The 19,297-nt window shown below is 44.5% G+C and overlaps 1 protein-coding gene across 5 annotated transcripts in view; it reads right to left on the bottom strand.

Moving 5' to 3' along the window:
* Positions 1–1,678: 1,678 nt before the first annotated feature.
* The window catches only part of LOC120056022 (transcription factor E2-alpha-like), a 47,917-nt gene continuing 30,298 nt past the window's right edge, over positions 1,679–19,297 (bottom strand). The window contains exons 9-21 of one of the 5 annotated variants that reach the window (XM_039004151.1): positions 14,504–14,606; positions 12,766–12,902; positions 12,515–12,653; positions 12,285–12,343; positions 12,019–12,097; positions 10,670–10,746; positions 10,322–10,498; positions 10,024–10,135; positions 9,757–9,889; positions 9,061–9,114; positions 8,149–8,390; positions 3,832–3,978; positions 1,679–3,291 (exon numbers count right to left, since the gene is read on the bottom strand). In XM_039004151.1, coding sequence (XP_038860079.1) covers positions 3,839–3,978; positions 8,149–8,390; positions 9,061–9,114; positions 9,757–9,889; positions 10,024–10,135; positions 10,322–10,498; positions 10,670–10,746; positions 12,019–12,097; positions 12,285–12,343; positions 12,515–12,653; positions 12,766–12,902; positions 14,504–14,606 — 1,452 coding nt within the window. In that variant the 3' untranslated portion in view covers positions 1,679–3,291; positions 3,832–3,838. Of the gene's footprint in view, positions 3,292–3,831; positions 3,979–4,715; positions 4,964–8,148; positions 8,391–9,060; positions 9,115–9,756; positions 9,890–10,023; positions 10,136–10,321; positions 10,499–10,669; positions 10,747–12,018; positions 12,098–12,284; positions 12,344–12,514; positions 12,654–12,765; positions 12,903–14,503; positions 14,607–19,297 lie in introns of those variants that run through there. The other 4 variants (XM_039004154.1, XM_039004152.1, XM_039004153.1 and 1 more) reach the window with 4 other exon arrangements.

Genomic DNA, 19,297 nt, shown 5'->3' with positions numbered 1-19,297 from the left:
AGTTTGTGGAAATTAATTTGTCATTCTCAACTTTTGGCCACGACTGTACATGGAGAATTGTTTCAATACACACAAAATGAGCCAAGAATCTTAGCATGTTTTCAACCCTTTATTACAATGTTTTTTCTCCTCATTTAGGTATACAAGCTCAAAAAGACAGACATTGAAAAAAAGGTATATTTCTGTTAAAAATGGCACATTTATTGCTACATTACTGTTATATACATGACAGTTCTCAATATCTACTTTATATATATATATATATATATATATATATATATATATATATATATATATATATATATATATATATATATATATATATATATATATATATATATATATATATATATATATATATATATATATATATATATATATATATATATATATATAAAAATAGGAAACTGGAGGCACTTTGAGGACAAATGGATTCTGTCCCCAATGTAAGAGCGACAGTTGGTTTTGTAGCAGTGTGACCGTCTGTTGAAGGGGCAGAGATTGGCAGACCATGAGACCGCTGGCAAAATACTAGTTGTGCGTTTTGACAAGGGAAGTTAAGGATACTGTACTCAACATTTGCAGTTTAATATTAACAAAAATTAACACAAATAACATCAGCAATGTTCAGTTTTCAGATAATTTTTTAAATATATATAAATCCCAAAACAATGCGTCTTCTGTGAGACAGAAGAACCAATGGCAGCTTAGGGTTTTCATCTGGAGGATGGTTATTATGAAAGACAAACAGGCCAAACTGAGAAAATACTGTTGCAATTCAGTATCACTCTGCAGGAAAAAAAATACTGTTTAGTTGATCTCTATAACATCAACTGGCCAGGTCTTGTATAGGTACATACTGAACATGTCAATTTCACATTTTTCATATCAAAACAAAAATGTCTCTGCCCTAGTTAGTAGAAAACAAAGTTGAGAATGTTAAAAAAAAAAAAAAAAAAAATTAAGGAAGGATATGGTACTCTGAGTGTTGTCTAAATCAATGTTTTATACGGAAGATAACAGGTCTGGAAACACTCATATCCATTCAATTCTAGAAACTGGTAATAGGGCTCAGTAAATCAAAGTGGACTCAGTTGTTCAGGGATGCCCATCACTAACTGAGAAACAGAGGAAAAGGGTCAAAAACATTACTTTATATTTTTTATATGTACTGAAACACTTCCCTCCCATGTCAATCGTCTATATCTGTAAAAGGTTCTCTTGGAAAGCCACGCATGCAGTGACAATCACAGTGAAGTTTCAACAGTGACATTTTCAGGCCTGGTGAGTAACTACTAAGAATGATACCAAAGTCAAAAACCTAGCAAGCTGAAAAGGATTGCCATAAAATGAAACTGGTATGAAAAACATAATACGTTGTTCCTTTTTCAACAATATCAGAGTTTGCACTTAAATGTTTGAGTGACAAAGCTTGCCAATACTTTGACATATCCTTTGATAGTATGAAGTAGTAACTGGTTTAAATGATTTATACAGACCATCTCCAAATGACCTGTACTTCCAAAATAGTTGGTGGATATTGTAGCCTTATTAGGAGTGTTGGCGTTTACTACTTTCACCCCTTAGCAACTGGCACTTCTTGCTTTTGTCATCATAAAAAAGAGATTACTACGTTTGGGATGGAAAAAGAGATATTTTAGATGCCAGGAACAAACTGAGAGTTCTTACATTTAAACAAGGTAAACAAAAATAAATGCAATCCAAAAGAAAACTCATACAGCTATATTACAAAATAAAAAAAATAACACATCACTTCTACAAAAAGGAGGATCCTTACAGACTTTATAAATTGTTCAAAACGCCCAATGCTTCCTGTAATTTAAGGAACAAAAATTGTTGTCCATAGATGGCAGTTGAACGCATTCAAGGGAAGGTCGCTATGATATTTCAGGACCCACTCCACAAAAACCAACCCTCTTGAAGTCCAACCATTATTCCTTCCATACTCGTCAAAATAACTGTAGTCTACTTAAAAAACAGACATTTCCTTACGTCGTACATCAAATCTTTAAGTACGCATGACATGGCCATGTAGGTTTGCCTTGCCAACTGATGACACTTGCTCCACAAACGTGAAGAGAAAGAAATGAAGGCAGGTGGTTGACTCAGTTTGGGGCAGAGGGTACTGACCATGCATCCACATGGCCTGGCTGAAATGGAGGCAGAACAGGAGGGGTAAAGAAGGGTAAGGGAGTGGCAGTGGAGGGGGAGAGGCTTGCTCTGGTTCAGAGCACACACACACTTCCTGCATGTTTCAGTCCAATCTCCCCAAGTCAGAGTGAGGAAGTCTTGAGATGACTGTGTGATCCTGTTGAAAAGTAGGTGAACCGGAAGTGGTTCTCAGCTAGTAGCGAGTCATGACCTGTCCTGGGTCTCTGTATGTGTTGGTGGGTGGGGACACCTTCCTCACTGGGAGTGCTTCCACTCCACCCATGGCAGTAGCAACAAACAGATGAAGAGGACAAAAACGGAAGGTTTGTAGGATTCCTGGATCAAATAAATACCCACCATACAAATCCTTCAGACAGGCCTGTCAGCCCTTACGAGAGGGCAGAAACTTTTTTTAATCATTGTGCTATATAACAGCACTGTGCCTGCCGATTCAATAAGTGTCCCTTCATCACTATGACTGTCCAGTCTTTTACATTCTGGTGGGGTGGCTGGATACCTCAAACTGTACTGTGTTTCAGCCATTTGAGGAAAAAAATGGTGGGGATGACGACAATTCTAACTCTCCCAAGCCTTGGCGTTATGCATGCATATCAGGCACATAGTTACTCACAGGTTAGATTCTGGTGTCACCTTTGCTTGTAATGAAACTATGACCTTCTTTTCAGGTGGGAATGGCAGATGACTACCCAAAGGACACAAAATCCTGTTGCTCACATGAGCAATTGATCCAAAAATACTATTTGATCCAAACAAATTTTGCTCCCAACATGTAAAGCAACTTCTCAAAATGTCTTACAAAAACATGACCATTAGGCAGAAAATCATTGAGTTTAAATTTCCTCTTTCTGTGGCCCAGTCTCTCCTTGGAGTTCAGGGTGTGTTAACTGTAAATATTCTTCAAAACTCTGGTGTATAGGGGTGTTCATGGTCAGGAATGTGGCCACTGGCTTTGTCAGTTGTGTGTGTGTGTGTGTGTGTGTATGCGCTTCTCCACTATATGTGCTATATCGAGAGCGCACCTTTGTGGATTGACGCCCACTGAGATGCATAATAAGACAATAAGGCCACGTCTTCTAAGAGCTGTACAATCAACAGGATCTGGAAGACAAACGGGGATCGTTATATTACACGTCTTTCTGCCATTGAAATCCACTGAAGTCCAAAACAATGTGATTTTTTTTAATGCATATTAAAATACATTCTTGGGATGGAAAAAAACGTTCAGTGTACACTTGTAAAGATAGAGAGTAGACAATAACTTTATATATTGTTTTTATAATCATCTTTGAGAACTAACAATCACCAAAATAAAAGCTAGACAGTCAGGAGAATTCAAATGAATGTAGTAGTAATGATTTTGTTATTATGTTTGAGCAAAAGAACACAGCATTAGCTATGGCATAATTTGTAGATTTGTAGGAAATAGGCTTAGAATGCAAATGTCTTTACACCACCAAGATGTTTAGAGGTGTGGCCTCTAAACATGTCAAGTTCAGACGGGTCGACCATGCTTATTTCTATGTCGCCTGCCACGCCCACCACCTATCCCCTCTTTTGATCCAGAAAAAAAATACATTTTATGCTCACACATGCCACAACAATACATAGGGTATTGACAGTTACAGTATGACAGCTTACCTGGGTGTTACATATGGTTCACAGAGTTGTGTCCATCGCCGCCTAACCCGGGGTGCCCCCCTCCCATCTGCATCTGGGGGTCCACCCCCGAAACCTTCTCTTCTTCCCTCCGCTTCAGACACGCTGCCTTGGGGTTCAGGTTACGCTCTTTAGGAAGAGGAGACACAGAATCACAGGGGAGAAGTGGATCTACAGGTTCAGGTAAACTGATGGTGAGCACAAGACAATAGTCAAAGATGGACGCAAGGGGCAAAAAACATCAGGTTTCACATATTCTAGTAAACCGAGAAGGGCTTGGGAGGTTAGGCTTATCTACGAACGAGAGATGTTAAAAACAAAAAGGCAGGGAGATGTGACAGGCACGGAAGGTATGATTAAGGTGTAAATGCCACAATATTCTAGATATGAAACAAAATAGAAAAATATATAATTGGAAAATCATGGAGAACAAAAGACCAAACAAAGAGAGGAGACAGCTGGACAGAACAGAGGAACGGCCAGACGGCAGCAGTGAGGTCCCTAAGTGTTTGGCAGAGGTGAAGCCCCTCCTCTTCCCCATCTCTTTTCGGGTTGGGGTTTTGTAAGGAATCCTTCCAGAGCTACAGGGAAGCCATACCTCGCACCTGCTTCTCCAGGCTCAGTATTAAGAGCTAGTTGGCTGGGTGGGGCTGGTACTGGATAATTTCCTAAAGGGAGGCCTACCTCAGACCTGCTTCTCCAGGCCCAGTATTAAGAGCTAGTTGGCTGGGTGGTACTAGATCTATTCCTAAAAGGGGAGCTACCTCAGATCTCAAGCTCCAATATGAACCCTTTCACTGCCATGCTAGTTGAGTGATAGTTGGCTGGGTGGAGGGTACTGGATAATTTCCTAAAAGGAGGCCTACCTCGGACCTGCTTCTCCAGGCCCATAATGACCTGCGAGGCCTGCTGCAGGATGATGAGTTTGGTCTGGGCCTTGTCGCCGCGCAGGTGCACCTGCACCATCCGGCCCAGCTCCCTGAACGCCTCGTTAATGTCGCGCACGCGCACCCTCTCCCGGACGTTGTTGGCCGAGCGGCGCTCCCGCTCACGCTTCTCCTTCTCCTCTGCCGTCAGGTTGTCGTCGCTGGGCGAGGCCACGCTGCAGCTGCTGCTGAGGAGGGAGGGGGCATTATGGTACACCCCAACACCTGCTGCTTTTACCCACCAAGTTGCCCTTACGGATTTAAGTTACCCCTAAATGCTGACAGTTTTTATGGATAGTTTATGTGGATAGCCAATTGCTGTTCCAGGGCCTGTTCCCATCTTTTGTCTGGCATAGTTAGACCTGATCCTAGACCAGCACTTCCCTACAGCATTCCCTGCACATTACTCTATTCACATCCTAGATCAGACTGCCTGACTGACATCATTCAAAGTGCCATATTTGGGCAGTAGGCCAGCAGCAGGAAGTGGTGGTAGTCCAGATGGACAGAATGTGTTCCAGGGACGAGGAGGAGGATCACGGATGGATGATCCCGGTGGAGAGTGGTGCGGTGGAGCAGGAGAGCGAGAGAGAGAGAGCGGATGGACGGACTGCGAAGGACGCGGTAACAGAATCCTTTTGTTTTTACACGGAGGAATCCTGAGACGAGAGCACTACTGTTACTGCTATTGTCCATTAACGCATCTTTTAAGACCTCACAAATTATATTTGTAACCGGGAATGTTTTTTTTTTATACCCAAAGCATGTTTTTCCATCACTTCTTGGGAGACTTTCAATTGGCTAAACAGCGACTTAAGGTTATTTTGTCAAATTGAGTATTTAAAATGTTGAGTTACGGGTTGATAACCATCATACCAAATGTTCCAAATGGAATCTGACAGAACCCAGACCAACAGTCTACATCTCCTGCTGATCAGGACCCAGGAGTGTATTCACAGGTGATAATATGAGGGTTTGGGGGCTGTCAGTGAGGAGGAAAGAAGACCAAGAAAGAGAGGGAGAGGAGGAAAGACAGCAACACACCCTCTACCAGGTCTAGAGAATGGGAAACAGGAACACAGAGATAAAGAAACAGAGAGAGAGCTAGATGCTGGTGCCTCATGTTAAATACATCAGCGGTCAGAGATGTATTATCTGAATGAGAGGAAGCTGAAATCACTGCTGCCATCTGCAAAAGGAAATGACAGAAAGAGAGAGATGGAGATGGTATTTCGAGGACTTCAATGAAATCAGTAAATTAAAAATGTTAACATTTGACGAATAAGGGCATGCAACACAGAGACACTGCAATACGAAAGTGAAGTGAGTTAATACATTGAGGAATGGGATAGGAGCAGAACAGTGAGCCCCTCTCATCCAATCACAACCCGTATCTGCATCTGTATAGCCAATCAGCAGGCAGAATACAGGGGGCTCAATGCTGTAACTTGGGAATGGTGACACGTTGCACCAGGCCGTTAACATTATACTCAACCTGGAGCAGCAAGTCCGAGGTCAGAGTGTATTAAAAAATGTTGAAAATGTGGGAATCCTCTCTGACAAAAAAATCTTTGCACTTCACTTTGGGCCATTACCCAAAGCTGATCAAATGAATATAGAAGTCATTATCGGGCCTGAAATAATTGTAACAGTGTAAAAAGCTAACAAACATAATGGGTTGTTAAACCGTGTTGCTATGGCCTCATAAGAAGCACAGTGATGGGAGACAGCGATAGAAGCGTATAAGGGAAATCAGAAATATAATGTTAATGGGTCGTTCCACCAAATGAGTGTCTTTTGCATCCCTTTGATATTTTAAGTAGAAATTTTGCACAAATATAGAATTTTAAAAGCCTGTTATTTTAAATGAAGTGCCCTTTAATATAGATCACATGGAGAATTCAATCAGATTTTTTATATGAATAGACTTGCTAAAGTGCAAAATTCAGCATTTTGACATGTTTCTCCGTGCAGCCTCTGACTTCTAGGAAAATTTTAACCCTCTTAAGCAACATTTCTCCAAGTTCTCACCATCATTGTGAAGTGCTAGCCTTTTTGTTACTTTGACAAAGTCATTTCTGAAGATTAATTATTTCATGCAATTAGTGATTCATTTAAGTCTGTCCCTCATTTTAAGGTCAACCCTGTTACGCGACTTGAACTCTCGTTTTAATATGGTGAAACTATTCCTTCAATATTTTTTCCAAAAGAAACATCTACTAGTCAAATGATAGTGTAAATGTAGGTGATCTGATTCTACTCTTTTTGTCCATTTGCTGGTGTTTTGTGGTGTAAAACTGAGCTGGTCAAGCGTAACACTTCAACCCTGTTACATAGAAATGTTTTAACAATGAAACTTTGTGAAGCTTGCATTCAATTGCCTCTCCCTGTTGCACACAAGTTTCCAAGCTTCCCACCATCACAAGGGGATTTATGGCTGATTTAACATGAATTTGTCCACCTGGTTACTTCGGCTAGTAATTATGTACCGGTAGTATATATTTTTCTTTGTACCTCTTGAGATGGGAAAACATGTTTTTTTATTAAGTTGAACATGTGCCCTTTATGACAGAATGTCAAAATTATGAGAATTCCAAAAGTTTTTGTAACACTTTTTTTATTTTATATATTTATTTATTTTTACTTTTATTTAACTAGGCAAGTCAGTTAAGAACAAATTCTTATTTTCAATGATGGCCTAGGAACAGTGGGTTAACTGATTTGTACCTTGTCAGCTGGGGGATTTGAACTTGCAACCTTTCGGTTACTAGCCCAATGCTCTAACCACGAGGCTACCCTGCCGCCCCACTTCTCAAAAGGCACCGAATTGGTGGAACGCCCCTAATATAGTGGAGGGGGAGGCAGTCACATGAAGCAGCCCAGACAGACAGACCCATGCTGTTTAGATCAGGCAACACATACGACACCAAACCAGACATGAATCCAGTGGTAGGTTGTATGTGTGCGAACAGCAGCAAAGCCTCAAAGGAACGGAGAAGGGGCCACATCCCAAACAGTCTAAATAGCTTCCTTTCCTCGTCCCGTTTTCTCCTATCATAACAAACAACTAGATGGTTGGAAACTTGTCTTATGGGAGCATCTCAATACTTGAAAGTGGCCTCATCGCCTAGTCTGCTCTCTATCTGCAATGATCTAAAAACACAGGACAGGTGAAAGCAATATGACTGACACCTTTCCAATGACTTCACATCAATGAAGGAAAAGAGACAAGGAAAGCAAACCACTCAAGAGTATGGAGACATCCCAGGGCCTTTACCCTGAAGGATACTAGAAGGCATCAGAGAATTGGGACGCGGCCCTACCCTGGTTCTTTGTCCCGTCTAAAACTGGACCCCAGTGACAGCACACTGACCTCGGACTTGCTGCTCCAGGTTGAGTATAACATTAACGGCCTGGTGCAGAATGAGCAGTTTGGTCTGGGGTTTCTCATTAGTCAGGTGAAGCTGACACATGCGCCCCAGCTCCTTAAAGGCTTCGTTGATGTCCCGCACGCGCAGACGCTCACGGGCATTATTTGCCACCCGCCGCTCTTTCTCCCGCTCTTTCTTCAACTCCGGCGGCAGATCCTCGTCATCCTCGTCCTCATCATCGTGACTGATGAAGAGTCAATGTAGGCCAAGGGGGGAGGTTTGGTTGGAAGGGATAGAAGACATATTTACTAAAGTGGACAAGACTATTACGTTCTGTTCTAATCACTTGCTAGAGAATGATTAAATGCTTTCATTCTGGGAGTGCTGTACTACAGCTTCTGGACCATTATGACAAAGAATAAGCTCTTCATTCTTTTAACAAGAAAACAGGACTTTATATAATCCTCTAACATACTCTAGCAAACTCATATACAACATACAAACATCTTTTCTTTATCAATGTAGAAAATGTTATGGTAAAAGCCAGGTTCATGTGCTGCAATAGCTGTGAAATGATAAAATCCAATTTCATCTATGTTCAAGTCATCAAATTGACAATTCAAATTCATATTATACTTACGCCATCAGTTATTAAACCTGGGGTATCCCCTTCAGAGCTTGTGTGTTATAATTGCAAGATGATACAAACCTTCACTCAAGGCACCAACAACGGCACGGCTCAAGGCGCGAGAAAAACGTTTGCTATGCCTGAGTAAATTGTTTATGCTGAAATTCTGCCGACCAGGTATAAATAAGTAGATGTCAGTTTATAATTATTCTCACATTTTATTTGGTGTCTATATTTCTGGCCACACCCCCTGAGGTGAGGCGCACATGACTGGATACAGACTTACTCTGCTCCCGTGTCTGATAGGGAGGAAGAGAAGGTCTGGAAGGAGAACGTCTCTCTGAAAACAACGGTAGACACGAGGGCACACATGATAACAGTGCTAAGGAGAATCACCTCTTTTTGGGTGCTGGGGCTGTGTTAGGTTGAAATAGAGAGGGTAAACCTGCACTCCCTGAATGGACATAATCATTTTCAACAGATGTCTTGAAAATGATCAAATAAATCCTGATAACGTTCAGTGAGTTTACCCCCTTTATAATAACAGCAGCACAGTCCCCAGGACAAATCATTGAGCCACATTCGCTAGCCTAAGCTAACAAGATGGTTAAACAGATCAAAATGTCCCACTTCCGATATCACAACAATCACCTAGTGCTTAGGTTGACGGGAGTTTTATTTACTTTGTAAATAGCACTGCACAAACAACACTAAAAAGAGACTGGAATGCAGTATGGTGTCAAAATGACTTCATTTGATCAATGTGCCAACTGATCAGACAATTTCTACACGGTAATACCTGCCAGAAAACATCGATCTGAATCCTAACTTAAACAAGCACTTAATGTAAACTTCCAGGTAAATCATGCATTGACGACGACGACTTACCTGAACATAGAAGTCCTATACTTGCATCTCAAGAGAGTGACTGACTGATTTCAGTCATATTAATGTCATTGCTACAGACAGAGGGCTTAGTCACCTTGTTCGGGGGCGGGACTTCGAGTCTTTCTTCTCGTCCTCTGACTTGTCAGCCACGGAGGAGTTCTCGTCATCCTCCTTGTCCTCCCTTTTGATGTCGGCGCCACTGGACGAGTGTGTGGAGCGGGAGAGGCCTGAGGGAAAATGGGGGGGACAAGTCAATGCCAAGCACAGTAGATATTTTGAGAAAGAGGGAGAGTCAATCATTTTGTCTCCTTTCCTGAATGGCAAGAGAGAGGAAAATAAAGAGTGACAAGGAGGAACTAACTGGTGAAGCCCTCAGGCTGGCTGCCAGGCTGGGCTGAGGGAGGGCCATGGTGACCATGCAGACCAGGACCACTAGAGGGCGGACCAGCAGAGTCCTCATGGTGGTTGGACATCTACAGAGCAAAGGAGAAACATGGGATTCGATAGTTACAGTCCTACAGTCTCTTCATAACATAGCTGTTACATGAGTATTTACATGAGGCTGTATAGAACAGCATGACAATAAATAGACAGAATCCTAAAACTTCCATATGGCTAGATATGCCCACTATAGATCTATTCATCCCTCCGTTTCTTACCAGGTTGGGCAGTCTGGCCAGTCCCAGGCCAGCGTTGTTGAAGGCCTGGGCAAGACCTCCTATCCCAGCGCTGAGGAGGCTGTGCATGTCAGTCAGCCCCCCTGGGCCCCCCTGTCCCCCGGCGTGGCGCTGCAGAACGTGGATTGCCTCCTCCAGACGGTCCTCCATTTTGTTTTGCTGTAGAAGAGAAGGTGAGTATACCGGGGTAAGTATAACGAACCCTGTTTATTCATCAACTTCAACTCATCCAGCTTGCTTCAGACCAAGGTGTTATTCGTGATCTTTTATGACTGCTACTCATATGTGTGACTACACACGTTCAGGAGTAGGACATGACACGTAACTCACCAGAGCCTGCAGTCCTCCCTCAAAGTTTGGAGAGGGTGTGGCCTGTCCCGAGCCCCGGGACCACTGAGAGGCAGAACCTACAGAGACAGAGAGACATTAAGCATCTGGACAAAAACTTTGTCTTTGAAAATAGTTGGCACAAACCGCAAGAGTGGGGCTGTCCATCTACCAGGCAAACGACCATTCGGTTGAAAAGCAGTCAACCATAACTTGTTATCTAGTAACTCTAGACAAGATGTAATCTAATTATGTCAAATTTCATTAGAGGTTTTATGGTTGGCCATTTCAGACACCACACTCAAAGCACTGGTGTCAAAGAAGAACCTAATCTGGTCACTCGATTCCACAGTGAACCAACAGTGACATTTGCACTTCATCTGCCTGTGAGAAAAAAGCTTTTTTTTGTTGTCATTTTCCATGTGGCTGTAACCTTACACCACAGGATATGGCACCCTAAGGACTAAAATAGGCGGGATCCGCTAGGTCAGGTGGGATCCGCTAGGTCAGTTCACTGACGTTTTTGCTCTTACACCTACCCAAACACTTAAATCTCTTTAGCAAAATATCACCTTAGCCCAGTGTTCAGTCACAACCGAATATAAACTAGCTAGGAATCAGCAGTAGGCTCCAACCCACCATATAGGAAATGCTTTGCTAGGTTTCACTAAGGGTTAACCCAATTGTGATCCTCCAAGCTACAGGTGTACTTTCCCTGTCATGTCCAGGGGAAGGGCTAGATACAGGTGTATTTTCCCTGCCCAGTCACCTGCTATGGCCTGGGGAGAGCTAGTTACAGGTGTATTTTCCCTGCCCAGTCACCTGCTATGGCCTGGGGAGAGCTAGTTACAGGCGTATTTTCCCTGCCCAGTCACCTGCTATGGCCTGGGGAGAGCTAGTTACAGGTGTATTTTCCCTGCCCAGTCACCTGCTATGGCCTGGGGAGAGCTAGTTACAGGTGTATTTTCCCTGCCCAGTCACCTGCTATGGCCTGGGGAGAGCTAGTTACAGGCGTATTTTCCCTGCCCAGTCACCTGCTATGGCCTGGGGAGAGCTAGTTACAGGTGTATTTTCCCTGCCCAGTCACCTGCTATGGCCTGGGGAGAGCTAGTTACAGGTGTATTTTCCCTGCCCAGTCACCTGCTATGGCCTGGGGAGAGCTAGTTACAGGCGTATTTTCCCTGCCCAGTCACCTGCTATGGCCTGGGGAGAGCTAGTTACAGGTGTATTTTCCCTGCCCAGTCACCTGCTATGGCCTGGGGAGAGCTAGTTACAGGTGTATTTTCCCTGCCCAGTCACCTGCTATGGCCTGGGGAGAGCTAGTTACAGGTGTATTTTCCCTGCCCAGTCACCTGCTATGGCCTGGGGAGAGCCCACTGGAGTAGATGGAGATGAAGGGAAGGTGTTGCTGTTGTGGTCCGAAGGATAAATCTACACAGAAAAAAACATAATGAAACGGTCATTCAATAGTCAGATCTGTGATACAGAAAACAGTAGAACAGACACTGGGCCTTCTCTATTATTTGCAGATTGGGTTTCATCTTAGTCTTGGTAGATAAATCAACTTTGCATAATCACTGAAGACTATGCTTGATGCAGTCTGTGCCACTCTACTCACTGATGCCAGGGCTTTGCCGATCTCATCTCCTGAGCTAGGTGGAGCTGTTCCCCGGTTGGCTGGGAGGGAACAACAGGGTGGATAGCAAACCATTAGAACTGACATTTTCAATTTAGAGAAAAGATGGAGGTAAAGGAAGAAACAAAGGAAGAGCCAGAAAGTGAGAGAAAAACAGAGACAAGCAGATAAAAATAGACAGTCTACAAAGTGTCAGTGGTAGACAGTCGTACCCATGATGCTGTCTGTTCCGTTGATGGGGGGTGTGTGGTTGGGGACTCCGTAGCCAGTGGACCCAGGGTGAAAGCTCCCGTTCACCTCGCTGCCGTGCAGGGGGTAGTTCTGGGGCGAGAGTGGCAACGGCTGGCGCTTCTGCACAAAAACAGGCTCAAAGTCATTCTCTGGGCATTCAGTGAGAGAGAAATGGTAACGTATTCTATACTACTATATAGGAGAACCAGCTAGTGTGTGTTAGTAGTCGCACCAGTCTGTCCTGGGGGTTGATGGCGGTGAAGGGGGCGGGCTGGCCCAGGTGAGGGGAGTTACCCAGCACAGCAGAGTAGCCCGGCTGCCCCATCGGCCCGGCAGAACTCCACGGGTCAGGGGAGGGGTGCAGACCTTCTGTCAGGGGGGAACCAGGAGGAGGGATGTTTGTGTGTAAAGGGAGTGGTGAGAGGGGGGTGGGGGTATAGAGGAGGGGTGTTTGTGTGGAGGGGAAAGGGTGGTGAGAGGGGTGTTTGTGTGGAGGGGAGAGGGGTGTTTGTGTGGAGGGGAGAGGGTGGTGAGAGGGGTGTTTGTGTGGAGGGGAGAGGGTGGTGAGAAGGGTGTTTGTGTGGAGGGGTGAGGTAGTGAGGGTACAGGGGAAGGAGGGGAATAGAAAGAGCGTGAGTACCAGAGGGACAGCAGCCACCAGAAATAAGACAAGGGGTCACATTCGCCTGATGACTTCATCTTACTGTACAGACAGACAGACGACTCACTAGCACACTGTCATAAGGTGTTTCAACAGAGAGGATGAGACAATACAGGCAGTAATGGGGCACATACACTGTGGCCAGTTTATTAGGTACACTAGCCTGTTCACGAAAATGGATCGCTTCTACAGACATTGACTCAGGTGACCGCGAATTCCTATATAAAGCAGGCACACGGCAGAGGCATTCAGTTACTGTTTGATTGAATGCTAGAAAGGGCTAAACAGGGCCTCCAGAGAGGCGCAACGGTCTAAGGCACTGCATCGCAGTGCTTGAGGTGTCACTACAGATCCAGGTTCGATCCCGGGCTCTGTCGCAGTTGTTCGCGACCAGGGGACCCATGAGGCGACGCAAAATTGGCCCAGCGTTGTCCGGGTTCGGGAAGGGTTTGCCCGGCCGGGATGTCCTTGTCCCAAAGCGATCTAGCGACTCTGTGGCGGGTCGGGCGCAATGCATCCTGACACGGTCGCCAGGTGTACGGTGTTTCCTCCGACACATTAGTGCGGCTGGCTTCCGGGTTAAGCGGGCAGTGTGTCAAGAAGCAGTGCGGCTTGGCAGGGTCGTGTTTCAGAGGACAAGACCAACTAACAATTGGATATCACAAATTTGGGGGAAAAAAGGGGTAAAAAGTCCAACAACAACAATTCTTATAATAAAAGAAAAGAATGGGCAAAACAAGTGATTGAGCATGGTATGAGAGTCTGTGCCAGGCCTGCTGGTTCCAGTATCTCAGAAACACTCCCATCAGCTAACTATAACAAGAAGTGGCTCCAGTGGGAAAGCGATCAATACTGGACAATTGAGGAATGGAAAAACGTTGCCTGGTCCGACAAACCCTGGTTCCTGTTCAGTCAGGCAGTCAGGATTTGGCATAAGCAGTATGAGTCCATGGCCCCATCCTGCCTGGTGTCAACGGTACAGGCTGCTGGTGTAATGGTGTGGGGAATGTTTGCCTGGCACACGTTAGGTCCCTTGATACCAATTGAGCAACGTTTCCATTCCCCGTAGAATTCAGGCTGTTCTGGATGCAAAGGAGAGTCTGACCTGGTACTAGATGAGTGTACCTAATTAACTGTCCACTGAGTGTATATGACATCATTGGTCAGCTAAATACATTTTTTCAATAAATAAATACATTTCAGACAACTTTCTCTATGTTGCCGAGGTATCAAAGTGGGTAAACCCATAGTGCTAAGTATATTGTGTAGTTTAGGCCCACAGACAAGATCTGGTATACACTACACTAACCTTGCATATAGAAGGAGCCGGGGTAGCCCACGTTCCCAGGCTTGGAGGCAGGATACCCTGCACCGTCTCTGTTATAGTCCTCTCCTGAGGCCGACGCATACACCTACAAAACACGCACAGTAGGGAGATGGGGGAAATCAGACACAGTAAAAAAGGTTTCAAGCTAATCTCACAGGCACAAGTACAGTGAAATTCCTTCCTTACAGGTTCTAAACCCAACAATACAATAATCAATATCAATGTAGTACTAAAACAACATGAGGTAGAACAAACACAAGCACAAAAAAATAAGAACACGAGAAGTAATTCATATACAGGGTCAGTTTCAATATCATATATACACAATGTGCAGGGATACTGGAGTGATAGAGGTAGATATGTATAGGGGTAAGGTGACAGGGATACTGGAGTGATAGAGGTAGATATGTATAGGGGTAAGGTGGCAGGGATACTGGAGTGATGGTGGTAGATATGTATAGGGGTAAGGTGACAGGGATACTGGAGTGATAGAGGTAGATATGTATAGGGGTAAGGTGACAGGGATACTGGAGTGATGGAGGTAGATATGTAGAGGGGTAATGTGACAGGGATACAGGTAGATATGTATAGGGGTAAGGTGACAGTGATACTGGAGTGATGGAGGTAGATATGTAGAGGGGTAAGGTGACAGGGATACTGGAGTGATAGAGGTAGATATGTATAGGGGTAAGGTGACAGGGATACTGGAGTAATGGAGGTAGGTATGTGTAGGGGTAAGGTGACAGGGATACTGGAGTGATAGAGGTAGATATGTATAGGGGTAAGGTGACAGGGATACTGGAGTGATAGAGGTAGATATGTATAGGGGTAAGGTGACAGGGATACTGGAGTGATAGAGGTAGATATGTATAGGGGTAAGGTGGCAGGGATACTGGAGTGATAGAGGTAGATATGTATAGGGGTAAGGTGACAGGGATACTGGAGTGATAGAGGTAGATATGTATAGGGGTAAGGTGACAGGGATACTGGAGTGATAGAGGTAGATATGTATAGGGGTAAGGTGACAGGGATACTGGAGTGATGGTGGTAGATATGTATAGGGTAAGGTGACAGGGATACTGGAGTGATGGTGGTAGATATGTATAGGGTAAGGTGACAGGGATACTGGAGTGATGGTGGTAGATATGTATAGGGGTAAGGTGACAGGGATACTGGAGTGATGGACGTAGATATGTATAGGGGTAAGGTGACAGGGATACTGGAGTGATAGAGGTAGATATGTATAGGGGTAAGGTGGCAGGGATACTGGAGTGATAGAGGTAGATATGTATAGGGTAAGGTGACAGGGATACTGGAGTGATAGAGGTAGATATGTATAGGGGTAAGGTGACAGGGATACTGGAGTGATGGTGGTAGATATGTATAGGGGTAAGGTGACAGGGATACTGGAGTGATGGTTGTAGATATGTGTAGGGGTAAGGTGACAGGGATACTGGAGTGATGGTTGTAGATATGTATAGGGGTAAGGTGACAGGGATACTGGAGTGATGGTTGTAGATATGTATAGGGGTAAGGTGACAGGGATACTGGAGTGATAGAGGTAGATATGTATAGGGGTAAGGTGGCAGGGATACTGGAGGGATAGAGGTAGATATGTATAGGGGTAAGGTGACAGGGATACTGGAGTGATAGAGGTAGATATGTAGAGGGGTAAGGTGACAGGGAGAGATGAGTGATGGTTGTAGATATGTATAGGGGTAAGGTGACAGGGATACTGGAGTGATCGAGGTAGATATGTATAGGGGTAAGGTGACAGGGATACTGGAGTGATGGAGGTAGATATGTATAGGGGTAAGGTGACAGGGATACTGGAGTGATAGAGGTAGATATGTATAGGGGTAAGGTGGCAGGGATACTGGAGTGATAGAGGTAGATATGTATAGGGGTAAGGTGACAGGGAGAGATGAGTGATGGTTGTAGATATGTATAGGGGTAAGGTGACAGGGATACTGGAGTGATGAAGGTGACAGGGATACTGGAGTGATGGTTGTAGATATGTATAGGGGTAAGGTGACAGGGATAGATGAGTGATGGTTGTAGATATGTATAGGGGTAAGGTGACAGGGATACTGGAGTGATAGAGGTAGATATGTATAGGGGTAAGGTGACAGGGATACTGGAGTGATAGAGGTAGATATGTATAGGGGTAAGGTGACAGGGATACTGGAGTGATGGTGGTAGATATGTATAGGGGTAAGGTGACAGGGATCCTGGAGTGATAGAGGTAGATATGTATAGGGGTAAGGTGACAGGGATACTGGAGTGATGGTGGTAGATATGTATAGGGGTAAGGTGACAGGGAGAGATGAGTGATGGTTGTAGATATGTATAGGGGTAAGGTGACAGGGATACTGGAGTGATAGAGGTAGATATGTATAGGGGTAAGGTGACAGGGATACTGGAGTGATGGTGGTAGATATGTAGAGGGGTAAGGTGACAGGGATACTGGAGTGATAGAGGTAGATATGTATAGGGGTAAGGTGACAGGGATACTGGAGTGATAGAGGTAGATATGTATAGGGGTAAGGTGGCAGGGATACTGGAGTGATAGAGGTATATATGTATAGGGGTAAGGTGGCAGGGATACTGGAGTGATAGAGGTAGATATGTATAGGGGTAAGGTGACAGGGATACTGGAGTGATGGAGGTAGATATGTATAGGGGTAAGGTGACAGGGATACTGGAGTGATAGAGGTAGATATGTATAGGGGTAAGGTGGCAGGGATACTGGAGTGATGGAGGTAGATATGTATAGGGGTAAGGTGACAGGGATACTGGAGTGATAGAGGTAGATATGTATAGGGGTAAGGTGACAGGGAGAGATGAGTGATGGTTGTAGATATGTATAGGGGTAAGGTGACAGGGATACTGGAGTGATGGAGGTAGATATGTATAGGGGTAAGGTGACAGGGATACTGGAGTGATGGTTGTAGATATGTATAGGGGTAAGGTGACAGGGATAGATGAGTGATGGTTGTAGATATGTATAGGGGTAAGGTGACAGGGATACTGGAGTGATGGTGGTAGATATGTATAGGGGTAAGGTGGCAGGGATACTGGAGTGATAGAGGTAGATATGTATAGGGTAAGGTGACAGGGATACTGGAGTGATAGAGGTAGATATGTATAGGGGTAAGGTGGCAGGGATACTGGAGTGATAGAGGTAGATATGTATAGGGTAAGGTGACAGGGAGAGATGAGTGATGGTTGTAGATATGTATAGGGGTAAGGTGACAGGGATAGATGAGTGATGGTTGTAGATATGTATAGGGGTAAGGTGACAGGGAGAGATGAGTGATGGTTGTAGATATGTATAGGGGTAAGGTGACAGGGAGAGATGAGTGATGGTTGTAGATATGTATAGGGGTAAGGTGACAGGGATACTGGAGTGATGGTTGTAGATATGTATAGGGGTAAGGTGACAGGGAGAGATGAGTGATGGTGGTAGATATGTATAGGGGTAAGGTGACAGGCATACTGGAGTGATGGTGGTAGATATGTATAGGGGTAAGGTGACAGGGAGAGATGAGTGATGGTTGTAGATATGTATAGGGGTAAGGTGACAGGGATACTGGAGTGATAGAGGTAGATATGTATAGGGGTAAGGTGGCAGGGATACTGGAGTGATAGAGGTAGATATGTATAGGGTAAGGTGACAGGGATACTGGAGTGATGGTGGTAGATATGTATAGGGGTAAGGTGACAGGGATACTGGAGTGATAGAGGTAGATATGTATAGGGTAAGGTGACAGGGATACTGGAGTGATGGTGGTAGATATGTATAGGGGTAAGGTGACAGGGATACTGGAGTGATAGAGGTAGGTATGTGTAGGGGTAAGGTGACAGGGATACTGGAGTGATAGAGGTAGATATGTATAGGGGTAAGGTGACAGGGATACTGGAGTGATGGTGGTAGATATGTATAGGGGTAAGGTGACAGGGATACTGGAGTGATGGTTGTAGATATGTATAGGGGTAAGGTGACAGGGATACTGGAGTGATGGTTGTAGATATGTATAGGGGTAAGGTGACAGGGATACCGGAGTGATAGAGGTAGATATGTATAGGGGTAAGGTGACAGGGATCCTGGAGTGATGGTGGTAGATATGTATAGGGGTAAGGTGACAGGGATACTGGAGTAATGGAGGTAGGTATGTGTAGGGGTAAGGTGACAGGGATACTGGAGTGATAGAGGTAGATATGTATAGGGGTAAGGTGACAGGGATACTGGAGTGATGGTGGTAGATATGTATAGGGGTAAGGTGACAGGGAGAGATGAGTGATGGTTGTAGATATGTATAGGGGTAAGGTGACAGGGATACTGGAGTAATGGAGGTAGGTATGTGTAGGGTAAGGTGACAGGGATACTGGAGTGATAGAGGTAGATATGTATAGGGGTAAGGTGACAGGGATACTGGAGTGATGGTGGTAGATATGTATAGGGGTAAGGTGACAGGGAGAGATGAGTGATGGTGGTAGATATGTATAGGGGTAAGGTGACAGGGATACTGGAGTGATGGTGGTAGATATGTATAGGGGTAAGGTGACAGGATACTGGAGTGATGGTGGTAGATATGTATAGGGTAAGGTGACAGGGAGAGATGAGTGATGGTTGTAGATATGTATAGGGGTAAGGTGACAGGGATACTGGAGTGATAGAGGTAGATATGTATAGGTGGTAAGTGGCAGGGATACTGGAGTGATAGAGGTAGATATGTATAGGGTAAGGTGGCAGGGATACTGGAGTGATAGAGG

The sequence above is a fragment of the Salvelinus namaycush genome, chromosome 11 (genome assembly GCF_016432855.1).
Source record: "Salvelinus namaycush isolate Seneca chromosome 11, SaNama_1.0, whole genome shotgun sequence".
NCBI lineage: Eukaryota > Metazoa > Chordata > Actinopteri > Salmoniformes > Salmonidae > Salvelinus > Salvelinus namaycush.
The sequence above is the reverse complement of the archived record's forward strand: the minus strand, read 5'-3'. Positions and strand labels throughout refer to the sequence as shown.